Source organism: Dermacentor silvarum, chromosome 6, assembly GCF_013339745.2.
Source record: "Dermacentor silvarum isolate Dsil-2018 chromosome 6, BIME_Dsil_1.4, whole genome shotgun sequence".
Lineage (NCBI taxonomy): Eukaryota > Metazoa > Arthropoda > Arachnida > Ixodida > Ixodidae > Dermacentor > Dermacentor silvarum.
The window spans coordinates 155683647-155697794 of NC_051159.1; the positions used below are offsets into that span (position 1 = coordinate 155683647).

Genomic DNA, 14148 nt, shown 5'->3' on the forward strand with positions numbered 1-14148 from the left:
GGCCCGGCTATAGCACTGCATGACCCGGCTATAGCCTCGATAGCACTGCGCAGACTGCCATGACTCTTCGATGCACGTAACGGCGCCTCCTTGCTAAGCGCGGACTTGCGCTGAAGAAGCGAAGCGTGGAGCTTCGCGTGCGGCTGCAGCCAGGCAACATCGGGTTCAAAAGACCGCTGCGTAGATAGCACCTAAAGCCCCAGCTCCCTGTCGACGCCCGCTTATCTCATTGTATTGCGATAGGTATATACGTGCACATTACATCACTTATTTCCATGATCACTACTTGCAATAGGCATCCTCAAACAATTACAACGAGCTACGAGGAGGCAGCTCCTGCAGTTTATGCTGTAACCCTGCTGCGTGTCTCACGCGGGCCTGACATTTTAACGCGAAATCCGGCGTCCGCGGCCCCGAAAATCATTCCAAACCACCCCGACTACGCGGACCCTCCACGTGGCGCAGAGGCGTTAGTGAACTAATTAAATTTATCAAAGTAAAATGTGTGAGAAAAAACGTTAAGTACGACTTAAGCACGACCTACAGACGTGATAGCGTCGGATCGTATACCTGAGGTTACACTGCGCAGCATTTTGACGAGACACACAGAAGAGAAACAAACCACAGAGCGCTACTTGCAACTATCGATTTATTCCTTGTCAGCGGAATAAATACACGAAGATACTCAAAGGGGGAGAGCAACAAAAAACTTTACAAACAAGGCCATCCACCAATACCAAGCCGGCTTTGTCACATGGTCATTCTTGCTGCACTCGACATCACAAAAAAGGGACGATGATACATTTCAGATCAGCGCGCGAGGAAATCTATTCCTTTTCGACCAAGGGAGACGGATGGCATGCTTACGCACACACATCCCACATGCGGAATCTCAGCTGCTTCGATTATCTCTTGCGTAATTTAGCTGCCATCTTTGCTCACAATCTTGCATTTCTTAAAGAATAGTCGACATCCGCAATCTCAACAATGTATCCCATGGTGTCCAGCGACTGCTTTTGAAACAACATAATCATACTCCTTTAATCATTCGTTCAGACATCGTCCAGTCTGTCCGATATACTTTCTGCCTCACTAAAGTGGAACAGAATATACCACCCCCTCAGTGCTGTCGACGAACTTATGTGTTGTGTTTCACAGCCTATTTCTGTGGGGCACCTGGGTATACCTTCGCACACATGCTCAGCAATTTTTCTAGTGCGGAAAAAGTATTAGGCTTGGCAGGGTGCTTAGCTTCAGCACAAAGAAAAATAGTGTTGCGATTTGAATTGATTCGCATGCATTGTTTAATACAGTGTATTTTAAATCCCTAAGCATACCGTGGTGTACTAATCATCATTCCCACCAGAAAAAGAGAGAAATAGCTTTTCTTATGACTCGAAGTGATGTCTTACCTATGCACTTCACTTCTCTTTCCGCGTCATCGCACACTTTTCCCTGACGGTCGCATTCTTGTTTTTTTTCCTCCGTACAAGTAGTAGGCTTTGCAGGCGGCTTAGCTTCAGCACGAAGAAAAATAGTGTTGCGATTTGAATTGATTCGCATGTATTGTTTAATGCAGTGTATTTTAAATCCCTAAGCATACCGTGGTGTACTAATCATCATTTCCACCAGAAAAAGAGAGAAATAGCTTTTCTTATGACTCGAAGTGATGTCTTACCTATGCACTTCACTTTTCCTTCCGTGTCATCGCAAACTTCGCCGTTACGGGCGCATTCTTGTCCCTTTTCTTTCGTACATGTAGTAGGCTCTTCAGGGGGCTTAGCTTCAGGGTAAAGAAAAATGGTATTGCGATTTGAATTTTTCGCATGTATTGTTTAATGCAGAGTTTTTAAAATAACTGAGCATACTGCAGTTTACTGTCACCATCCCACCCGAAAAAGAAAAAAAAAATGGCTTTTCTTATAACTCGAAGTGATGTCTTACCTATGCACTTCACTTTTCCTTCCGTGTCATCGCAAACTTCGCCGTTACGGGCGCATTCTTGTTCCTTTTCTTTCGTACATGTAGTAGGCTCTTCAGGGGGCTTAGCTTCAGGGTAAAGAAAAATGGTATTGCGATTTGAATTTTTCGCATGTATTGTTTAATGCAGAGTTTTTAAAATAACTGAGCATACTGCAGTTTACTAGCACCATTCCCACCAGAAAAAGAAAAAAATAGCTTTTATTATGACTCGAAGTGATGTCTTACCTATGCACTTCACTTTTCCTTCCTTGTCATCGCAAACTTGGCCGTTACGGGCGCATTCTTGTTCCTTTTCTTTCGTACATGTTGTAGGCTCCTCAGGGGGCTTAGCTTCACGATAAAGAAAAATAGTATTGCGATTTGAATTAATTCGCATGTATTGCTTAATGCAAAGTTTTTAAATAACAGAGCATACTGCAGTTTACTTGCATCATTCCCACCAGAAAAAGAGAAAAATAGCTTTTATTATGACTCGAAGTGATGTCTTACCTATGCACTTCACTTTTCCTTCCTTGTCATCGCAAACTTGGCCGTTACGGGCGCATTCTTGTTCCTTTTCTTTCGTACATGTAGTAGGCTCCTCATGGGGCTTAGCTTCACGATAAAGAAAAATAGTATTGCGATTTGAATTAATTTGCATGTATTGCTTAATGCAAAGTTTTTTAAATAACAGAGCATACTGCAGTTTACTTGCATCATTCCCACCAGAAAAAGAGAAAAATAGCTTTTATTATGACTCGAAGTGATGTCTTACCTATGCACTTCACTTTTCCTTCCTTGTCATCGCAAACTTGGCCGTTACGGGCGCATTCTTGTTCCTTTTCTTTCGTACATGTTGTAGGCTCCTCAGGGGGCTTAGCTTCACGGTAAAGAAAAATGGTATTGCGATTTGAATTATTTCGCATGTATTGTTTAATGCAAAGTTTTTAAATAACAGAGCATACTGCAGTTTACTATCACCATTCCCACCAGAAAAAGAAAAAAATAGCTTTTATTATGACTCGAAGTGATGTCTTACCTATGCACTTCACTTTTCCTTCCTTGTCATCGCAAACTTGGCCGTTACGGGCGCATTCTTGTTCCTTTTCTTTCGTACATGTTGTAGGCTCCTCAGGGGGCTTAGCTTCACGGTAAAGAAAAATAGTATTGCGATCTGAATTAATTCGCATGCATTGTTTAATGCAAAGTTTTTTAAATAACTGAGCATACTGCAGTTTACTATCACCATCCCACCAGAAAAAGAAAAAAATAGCTTTTATTATGACTCGAAGTGATGTCTTACCTATGCACTTCACTTTTCCTTCCTTGTCATCGCAAACTTGGCCGTTACGGGCGCATTCTTGTTCCTTTTCTTTCGTACATGTGTAGGCTCCTCATGGGGCTTAGCTTCACGATAAAGAAAAATAGTATTGCGATTTGAATTAATTTGCATGTATTGCTTAATGCAAAGTTTTTTAAATAACAGAGCATACTGCAGTTTACTTGCATCATTCCCACCAGAAAAAGAGAAAAATAGCTTTTATTATGACTCGAAGTGATGTCTTACCGATGCACTTCACTTTTCCTTCCTTGTCATCGCAAACTTCGGCCGTTACGGGCGCATTCTTGTCCTTTTCTTTCGTACATGTTGTAGGCTCCTCATGGGGCTTAGCTTCACGGTAAAGAAAAATAGTATTGCGATCTGAATTAATTCGCATGCATTGTTTAATGCAAAGTTTTTTAAATAACTGAGCATACTGCAGTTTACTATCACCATCCCACCAGAAAAAGAAAAAAAATAGCTTTTATTATGACTCGAAGTGATGTCTTACCTATGCACTTCACTTTTCCTTCCTTGTCATCGCAAACTTCGCCGTTACGGGCGCATTCCTTGTTCCTTTTCTTTCGTACATGTTGTAGGCTCCTCATGGGGCTTAGCTTCACGATAAAGAAAAATAGTATTGCGATTTGAATTAATTCGCATGTATTGCTTAATGCAAAGTTTTTTAAATACAGAGCATACTGCAGTTTACTAGCACCATTCCCACCAGAAAAAGAGAAAAATAGCTTTTCTTATGACTCGAAGTGATGTCTTACCTATGCACTTCACTTTTCCTTCCTTGTCATCGCAAACTTCGGCCGTTACGGGCGCATTCCTTTCCTTTTCTTTCGTACATGTTGTAGGCTCCTCATGGGGCTTAGCTTCACGATAAAGAAAAATAGTATTGCGATTTGAATTAATTTGCATGTATTGCTTAATGCAAAGTTTTTTAAATAACAGAGCATACTGCAGTTTACTAGCATCATTCCCACCAGAAAAAGAGAAAAATAGCTTTTCTTATGACTCGAAGTGATGTCTTACCGATGCACTTCACTTTTCCTTCCTTGTCATCGCAAACTTCGCCGTTACGGGCGCATTCCTCTTCCTTTTCTTTCGTACATGTTGTAGGCTCCTCATGGGGCTTAGCTTCACGATAAAGAAAAATAGTATTGCGATGTGAATTAATTCGCATGTATTGCTTAATGCAAAGTTTTTTAAATAACAGAGCATACTGCAGTTTACTAGCATCATTCCCACCAGAAAAAGAGAAAAATAGCTTTTCTTATGACTCGAAGTGATGTCTTACCGATGCACTTCACTTTTCCTTCCTTGTCATCGCAAACTTCGCCGTTACGGGCGCATTCCTCTTCCTTTTCTTTCGTACATGTTGTAGGCTCCTCATGGGGCTTAGCTTCACGATAAAGAAAAATAGTATTGCGATGTGAATTAATTCGCATGTATTGCTTAATGCAAAGTTTTTTAAATAACAGAGCATACTGCAGTTTACTAGCATCATTCCCACCAGAAAAAGAGAAAAATAGCTTTTCTTATGACTCGAAGTGATGTCTTACCGATGCACTTCACTTTTCCTTCCTTGTCATCGCAAACTTCGCCGTTACGGGCGCATTCCTCTTCCTTTTCTTTCGTACATGTTGTAGGCTCCTCATGGGGCTTAGCTTCACGATAAAGAAAAATAGTATTGCGATGTGAATTAATTCGCATGTATTGCTTAATGCAAAGTTTTTTAAATAACAGAGCATACTGCAGTTTACTAGCATCATTCCCACCAGAAAAAGAGAAAAATAGCTTTTCTTATGACTCGAAGTGATGTCTTACCGATGCACTTCACTTTTCCTTCCTTGTCATCGCAAACTTCGCCGTTACGGGCGCATTCCTCTTCCTTTTCTTTCGTACATGTTGTAGGCTCCTCATGGGGCTTAGCTTCACGATAAAGAAAAATAGTATTGCGATGTGAATTAATTCGCATGTATTGCTTAATGCAAAGTTTTTTAAATAACAGAGCATACTGCAGTTTACTAGCATCATTCCACCAGAAAAAGAGAAAAATAGCTTTTCTTATGACTCGAAGTGATGTCTTACCGATGCACTTCACTTTTCCTTCCTTGTCATCGCAAACTTCGCCGTTACGGGCGCATTCCTCTTCCTTTTCTTTCGTACATGTTGTAGGCTCCTCATGGGGCTTAGCTTCACGATAAAGAAAAATAGTATTGCGATGTGAATTAATTCGCATGTATTGCTTAATGCAAAGTTTTTTAAATAACAGAGCATACTGCAGTTTACTAGCATCATTCCCACCAGAAAAAGAGAAAAATAGCTTTTCTTATGACTCGAAGTGATGTCTTACCGATGCACTTCACTTTTCCTTCCTTGTCATCGCAAACTTCGCCGTTACGGGCGCATTCCTCTTCCTTTTCTTTCGTACATGTTGTAGGCTCCTCATGGGGCTTAGCTTCACGATAAAGAAAAATAGTATTGCGATGTGAATTAATTCGCATGTATTGCTTAATGCAAAGTTTTTTAAATAACAGAGCATACTGCAGTTTACTAGCATCATTCCCACCAGAAAAAGAGAAAAATAGCTTTTCTTATGACTCGAAGTGATGTCTTACCGATGCACTTCACTTTTCCTTCCTTGTCATCGCAAACTTCGCCGTTACGGGCGCATTCCTCTTCCTTTTCTTTCGTACATGTTGTAGGCTCCTCATGGGGCTTAGCTTCACGATAAAGAAAAATAGTATTGCGATGTGAATTAATTCGCATGTATTGCTTAATGCAAAGTTTTTTAAATAACAGAGCATACTGCAGTTTACTAGCATCATTCCCACCAGAAAAAGAGAAAAATAGCTTTTCTTATGACTCGAAGTGATGTCTTACCGATGCACTTCACTTTTCCTTCCTTGTCATCGCAAACTTCGCCGTTACGGGCGCATTCCTCTTCCTTTTCTTTCGTACATGTTGTAGGCTCCTCATGGGGCTTAGCTTCACGATAAAGAAAAATAGTATTGCGATGTGAATTAATTCGCATGTATTGCTTAATGCAAAGTTTTTTAAATAACAGAGCATACTGCAGTTTACTAGCATCATTCCCACCAGAAAAAGAGAAAAATAGCTTTTCTTATGACTCGAAGTGATGTCTTACCGATGCACTTCACTTTTCCTTCCTTGTCATCGCAAACTTCGCCGTTACGGGCGCATTCCTCTTCCTTTTCTTTCGTACATGTTGTAGGCTCCTCATGGGGCTTAGCTTCACGATAAAGAAAAATAGTATTGCGATGTGAATTAATTCGCATGTATTGCTTAATGCAAAGTTTTTTAAATAACAGAGCATACTGCAGTTTACTAGCATCATTCCCACCAGAAAAAGAGAAAAATAGCTTTTCTTATGACTCGAAGTGATGTCTTACCGATGCACTTCACTTTTCCTTCCTTGTCATCGCAAACTTCGCCGTTACGGGCGCATTCCTCTTCCTTTTCTTTCGTACATGTTGTAGGCTCCTCATGGGGCTTAGCTTCACGATAAAGAAAAATAGTATTGCGTTAGCGATGTGAATTAATTCGCATGTATTGCTTAATGCAAAGTTTTTAAATAACAGAGCATACTGCAGTTTACTAGCATCATTCCCACCAGAAAAAGAGAAAAATAGCTTTTCTTATGACTCGAAGTGATGTCTTACCGATGCACTTCACTTTTCCTTCCTTGTCATCGCAAACTTCGCCGTTACGGGCGCATTCCTCTTCCTTTTCTTTCGTACATGTTGTAGGCTCCTCATGGGGCTTAGCTTCACGATAAAGAAAAATAGTATTGCGATGTGAATTAATTCGCATGTATTGCTTAATGCAAAGTTTTTAAATAACAGAGCATACTGCAGTTTACTAGCATCATTCCCACCAGAAAAAGAGAAAAATAGCTTTTCTTATGACTCGAAGTGATGTCTTACCGATGCACTTCACTTTTCCTTCCTTGTCATCGCAAACTTCGCCGTTACGGGCGCATTCTTGTTCCTTTTCTTTCGTACATGTTGTAGGCTCCTCATGGGGCTTAGCTTCACGATAAAGAAAAATAGTATTGCGATGTGAATTAATTCGCATGTATTGCTTAATGCAAAGTTTTTTAAATAACAGAGCATACTGCAGTTTACTAGCATCATTCCCACCAGAAAAAGAGAAAAATAGCTTTTCTTATGACTCGAAGTGATGTCTTACCGATGCACTTCACTTTTCCTTCCTTGTCATCGCAAACTTCGCCGTTACGGGCGCATTCCTCTTCCTTTTCTTTCGTACATGTTGTAGGCTCCTCATGGGGCTTAGCTTCACGATAAAGAAAAATAGTATTGCGATGTGAATTAATTCGCATGTATTGCTTAATGCAAAGTTTTTTAAATAACAGAGCATACTGCAGTTTACTAGCATCATTCCCACCAGAAAAAGAGAAAAATAGCTTTTCTTATGACTCGAAGTGATGTCTTACCGATGCACTTCACTTTTCCTTCCTTGTCATCGCAAACTTCGCCGTTACGGGCGCATTCCTCTTCCTTTTCTTTCGTACATGTTGTAGGCTCCTCATGGGGCTTAGCTTCACGATAAAGAAAAATAGTATTGCGATGTGAATTAATTCGCATGTATTGCTTAATGCAAAGTTTTTTAAATAACAGAGCATACTGCAGTTTACTAGCATCATTCCCACCAGAAAAAGAGAAAAATAGCTTTTCTTATGACTCGAAGTGATGTCTTACCGATGCACTTCACTTTTCCTTCCTTGTCATCGCAAACTTCGCCGTTACGGGCGCATTCCTCTTCCTTTTCTTTCGTACATGTTGTAGGCTCCTCATGGGGCTTAGCTTCACGATAAAGAAAAATAGTATTGCGATGTGAATTAATTCGCATGTATTGCTTAATGCAAAGTTTTTTAAATAACAGAGCATACTGCAGTTTACTAGCATCATTCCCACCAGAAAAAGAGAAAAATAGCTTTTCTTATGACTCGAAGTGATGTCTTACCGATGCACTTCACTTTTCCTTCCTTGTCATCGCAAACTTCGCCGTTACGGGCGCATTCCTCTTCCTTTTCTTTCGTACTGTTGTAGGCTCCTCATGGGGCTTAGCTTCACGATAAGAAAATAGTATTGCGATGTGAATTAATTCGCATGTATTGCTTAATGCAAAGTTTTTAAATAACAGAGCATACTTGCAGTTTACTAGCATCATTCCCACCAGAAAAAGAGAAAAATGCTTTTCTTATTGACTCGAAGTGATGTCTTACCGATGCACTTCACTTTCCTTCCTTGTCATCAGCAAACTTCGCCGTTACGGGCGCATTCCTCTTCCTTTTCTTTCGTACATGATTGTAGCAAACTTCGCCGTTACGGGCGCATTCCTCTTCCTTTTCTTTCGTACATGTTGTAGGCTCCTCATGGGGCTTAGCTTCACGATAAAGAAAATAGTATTGCGATGTGAATTAATTCGCATGTATTGCTTAATGCAAAGTTTTTTAAATAACAGAGCATACTGCAGTTTACTAGCATCATTCCCACCAGAAAAAGAGAAAAATAGCTTTTCTTATGACTCGAAGTGATGTCTTACCGATGCACTTCACTTTTCCTTCCTTGTCATCGCAAACTTCGCCGTTACGGGCGCATTCCTCTTCCTTTTCTTTCGTACATGTTGTAGGCTCCTCATGGGGCTTAGCTTCACGATAAAGAAAAATAGTATTGCGATGTGAATTAATTCGCATGTATTGCTTAATGCAAAGTTTTTTAAATAACAGAGCATACTGCAGTTTACTAGCATCATTCCCACCAGAAAAAGAGAAAAATAGCTTTTCTTATGACTCGAAGTGATGTCTTACCGATGCACTTCACTTTTCCTTCCTTGTCATCGCAAACTTCGCCGTTACGGGCGCATTCCTCTTCCTTTTCTTTCGTACATGTTGTAGGCTCCTCATGGGGCTTAGCTTCACGATAAAGAAAAATAGTATTGCGATGTGAATTAATTCGCATGTATTGCTTAATGCAAAGTTTTTTAAATAACAGAGCATACTGCAGTTTACTAGCATCATTCCCACCAGAAAAAGAGAAAAATAGCTTTTCTTATGACTCGAAGTGATGTCTTACCGATGCACTTCACTTTTCCTTCCTTGTCATCGCAAACTTCGCCGTTACGGGCGCATTCCTCTTCCTTTTCTTTCGTACATGTTGTAGGCTCCTCATGGGGCTTAGCTTCACGATAAAGAAAAATAGTATTGCGATGTGAATTAATTCGCATGTATTGCTTAATGCAAAGTTTTTTAAATAACAGAGCATACTGCAGTTTACTAGCATCATTCCCACCAGAAAAAGAGAAAAATAGCTTTTCTTATGACTCGAAGTGATGTCTTACCGATGCACTTCACTTTTCCTTCCTTGTCATCGCAAACTTCGCCGTTACGGGCGCATTCCTCTTCCTTTTCTTTCGTACATGTTGTAGGCTCCTCATGGGGCTTAGCTTCACGATAAAGAAAAATAGTATTGCGATGTGAATTAATTCGCATGTATTGCTTAATGCAAAGTTTTTTAAATAACAGAGCATACTGCAGTTTACTAGCATCATTCCCACCAGAAAAAGAGAAAATAGCTTTTCTTATGACTCGAAGTGATGTCTTACCGATGCACTTCACTTTTCCTTCCTTGTCATCGCAAACTTCGCCGTTACGGGCGCATTCCTCTTCCTTTTCTTTCGTACATGTTGTAGGCTCCTCATGGGGCTTAGCTTCACGATAAAGAAAAATAGTATTGCGATGTGAATTAATTCGCATGTATTGCTTAATGCAAAGTTTTTTAAATAACAGAGCATACTGCAGTTTACTAGCATCATTCCCACCAGAAAAAGAGAAAAATAGCTTTTCTTATGACTCGAAGTGATGTCTTACCGATGCACTTCACTTTTCCTTCCTTGTCATCGCAAACTTCGCCGTTACGGGCGCATTCCTCTTCCTTTTCTTTCGTACATGTTGTAGGCTCCTCATGGGGCTTAGCTTCACGATAAAGAAAAATAGTATTGCGATGTGAATTAATTCGCATGTATTGCTTAATGCAAAGTTTTTTAAATAACAGAGCATACTGCAGTTTACTAGCATCATTCCCACCAGAAAAAGAGAAAAATAGCTTTTCTTATGACTCGAAGTGATGTCTTACCGATGCACTTCACTTTTCCTTCCTTGTCATCGCAAACTTCGCCGTTACGGGCGCATTCCTCTTCCTTTTCTTTCGTACATGTTGTAGGCTCCTCATGGGGCTTAGCTTCACGATAAAGAAAAATAGTATTGCGATGTGAATTAATTCGCATGTATTGCTTAATGCAAAGTTTTTTAAATAACAGAGCATACTGCAGTTTACTAGCATCATTCCCACCAGAAAAAGAGAAAAATAGCTTTTCTTATGACTCGAAGTGATGTCTTACCGATGCACTTCACTTTTCCTTCCTTGTCATCGCAAACTTCGCCGTTACGGGCGCATTCCTCTTCCTTTTCTTTCGTACATGTTGTAGGCTCCTCATGGGGCTTAGCTTCACGATAAAGAAAAATAGTATTGCGATGTGAATTAATTCGCATGTATTGCTTAATGCAAAGTTTTTTAAATAACAGAGCATACTGCAGTTTACTAGCATCATTCCCACCAGAAAAAGAGAAAAATAGCTTTTCTTATGACTCGAAGTGATGTCTTACCGATGCACTTCACTTTTCCTTCCTTGTCATCGCAAACTTCGCCGTTACGGGCGCATTCCTCTTCCTTTTCTTTCGTACATGTTGTAGGCTCCTCATGGGGCTTAGCTTCACGATAAAGAAAAATAGTATTGCGATGTGAATTAATTCGCATGTATTGCTTAATGCAAAGTTTTTTAAATAACAGAGCATACTGCAGTTTACTAGCATCATTCCCACCAGAAAAAGAGAAAAATAGCTTTTCTTATGACTCGAAGTGATGTCTTACCGATGCACTTCACTTTTCCTTCCTTGTCATCGCAAACTTCGCCGTTACGGGCGCATTCCTCTTCCTTTTCTTTCGTACATGTTGTAGGCTCCTCATGGGGCTTAGCTTCACGATAAAGAAAAATAGTATTGCGATGTGAATTAATTCGCATGTATTGCTTAATGCAAAGTTTTTTAAATAACAGAGCATACTGCAGTTTACTAGCATCATTCCCACCAGAAAAAGAGAAAAATAGCTTTTCTTATGACTCGAAGTGATGTCTTACCGATGCACTTCACTTTTCCTTCCTTGTCATCGCAAACTTCGCCGTTACGGGCGCATTCCTCTTCCTTTTCTTTCGTACATGTTGTAGGCTCCTCATGGGGCTTAGCTTCACGATAAAGAAAAATAGTATTGCGATGTGAATTAATTCGCATGTATTGCTTAATGCAAAGTTTTTTAAATAACAGAGCATACTGCAGTTTACTAGCATCATTCCCACCAGAAAAAGAGAAAAATAGCTTTTCTTATGACTCGAAGTGATGTCTTACCGATGCACTTCACTTTTCCTTCCTTGTCATCGCAAACTTCGCCGTTACGGGCGCATTCCTCTTCCTTTTCTTTCGTACATGTTGTAGGCTCCTCATGGGGCTTAGCTTCACGATAAAGAAAAATAGTATTGCGATGTGAATTAATTCGCATGTATTGCTTAATGCAAAGTTTTTTAAATAACAGAGCATACTGCAGTTTACTAGCATCATTCCCACCAGAAAAAGAGAAAAATAGCTTTTCTTATGACTCGAAGTGATGTCTTACCGATGCACTTCACTTTTCCTTCCTTGTCATCGCAAACTTCGCCGTTACGGGCGCATTCCTCTTCCTTTTCTTTCGTACATGTTGTAGGCTCCTCATGGGGCTTAGCTTCACGATAAAGAAAAATAGTATTGCGATGTGAATTAATTCGCATGTATTGCTTAATGCAAAGTTTTTTAAATAACAGAGCATACTGCAGTTTACTAGCATCATTCCCACCAGAAAAAGAGAAAAATAGCTTTTCTTATGACTCGAAGTGATGTCTTACCGATGCACTTCACTTTTCCTTCCTTGTCATCGCAAACTTCGCCGTTACGGGCGCATTCCTCTTCCTTTTCTTTCGTACATGTTGTAGGCTCCTCATGGGGCTTAGCTTCACGATAAAGAAAAATAGTATTGCGATGTGAATTAATTCGCATGTATTGCTTAATGCAAAGTTTTTTAAATAACAGAGCATACTGCAGTTTACTAGCATCATTCCCACCAGAAAAAGAGAAAAATAGCTTTTCTTATGACTCGAAGTGATGTCTTACCGATGCACTTCACTTTTCCTTCCTTGTCATCGCAAACTTCGCCGTTACGGGCGCATTCCTCTTCCTTTTCTTTCGTACATGTTGTAGGCTCCTCATGGGGCTTAGCTTCACGATAAAGAAAATAGTATTGCGATGTGAATTAATTCGCATGTATTGCTTAATGCAAAGTTTTTTAAATAACAGAGCATACTGCAGTTTACTAGCATCATTCCCACCAGAAAAAGAGAAAAATAGCTTTTCTTATGACTCGAAGTGATGTCTTACCGATGCACTTCACTTTTCCTTCCTTGTCATCGCAAACTTCGCCGTTACGGGCGCATTCCTCTTCCTTTTCTTTCGTACATGTTGTAGGCTCCTCATGGGGCTTAGCTTCACGATAAAGAAAAATAGTATTGCGATGTGAATTAATTCGCATGTATTGCTTAATGCAAAGTTTTTTAAATAACAGAGCATACTGCAGTTTACTAGCATCATTCCCACCAGAAAAAGAGAAAAATAGCTTTTCTTATGACTCGAAGTGATGTCTTACCGATGCACTTCACTTTTCCTTCCTTGTCATCGCAAACTTCGCCGTTACGGGCGCATTCCTCTTCCTTTTCTTTCGTACATGTTGTAGGCTCCTCATGGGGCTTAGCTTCACGATAAAGAAAAATAGTATTGCGATGTGAATTAATTCGCATGTATTGCTTAATGCAAAGTTTTTTAAATAACAGAGCATACTGCAGTTTACTAGCATCATTCCCACCAGAAAAAGAGAAAAATAGCTTTTCTTATGACTCGAAGTGATGTCTTACCGATGCACTTCACTTTTCCTTCCTTGTCATCGCAAACTTCGCCGTTACGGGCGCATTCCTCTTCCTTTTCTTTCGTACATGTTGTAGGCTCCTCATGGGGCTTAGCTTCACGATAAAGAAAAATAGTATTGCGATGTGAATTAATTCGCATGTATTGCTTAATGCAAAGTTTTTTAAATAACAGAGCATACTGCAGTTTACTAGCATCATTCCCACCAGAAAAAGAGAAAAATAGCTTTTCTTATGACTCGAAGTGATGTCTTACCGATGCACTTCACTTTTCCTTCCTTGTCATCGCAAACTTCGCCGTTACGGGCGCATTCCTCTTCCTTTTCTTTCGTACATGTTGTAGGCTCCTCATGGGGCTTAGCTTCACGATAAAGAAAATAGTATTGCGATGTGAATTAATTCGCATGTATTGCTTAATGCAAAGTTTTTTAAATAACAGAGCATACTGCAGTTTACTAGCATCATTCCCACCAGAAAAAGAGAAAAATAGCTTTTCTTATGACTCGAAGTGATGTCTTACCGATGCACTTCACTTTTCCTTCCTTGTCATCGCAAACTTCGCCGTTACGGGCGCATTCCTCTTCCTTTTCTTTCGTACATGTTGTAGGCTCCTCATGGGGCTTAGCTTCACGATAAAGAAAATAGTATTGCGATGTGAATTAATTCGCATGTATTGCTTAATGCAAAGTTTTTTAAATAACAGAGCATACTGCAGTTTACTAGCATCATTCCCACCAGAAAAAGAGAAAAAT

At 39.9% G+C, this 14148-nt stretch overlaps 1 protein-coding gene across 28 annotated transcripts in view; it reads right to left on the reverse strand.

Annotated features, from left to right (window-relative positions):
* LOC119456284 (neurogenic locus notch homolog protein 1-like) overlaps positions 1 to 14148 on the reverse strand; it is a 183577-nt gene that overhangs the window by 114571 nt on the left and 54858 nt on the right. For 6 of the 28 annotated variants that reach the window (XM_049669664.1, XM_049669663.1, XM_049669662.1 and 3 more), the window contains exons 2-8: positions 3002 to 3106; positions 2738 to 2842; positions 2473 to 2577; positions 2209 to 2313; positions 1945 to 2049; positions 1679 to 1783; positions 1413 to 1517 (exon numbers count right to left, since the gene is read on the reverse strand). In XM_049669664.1, coding sequence (XP_049525621.1) covers positions 1413 to 1517; positions 1679 to 1783; positions 1945 to 2049; positions 2209 to 2313; positions 2473 to 2577; positions 2738 to 2842; positions 3002 to 3106 — 735 coding nt within the window. The remainder of the gene's footprint in view (positions 1 to 1412; positions 1518 to 1678; positions 1784 to 1944; positions 2050 to 2208; positions 2314 to 2472; positions 2578 to 2737; positions 2843 to 3001; positions 3107 to 14148) is intronic. The other 22 variants (XM_049669682.1, XM_049669678.1, XM_049669676.1 and 19 more) reach the window with 18 other exon arrangements.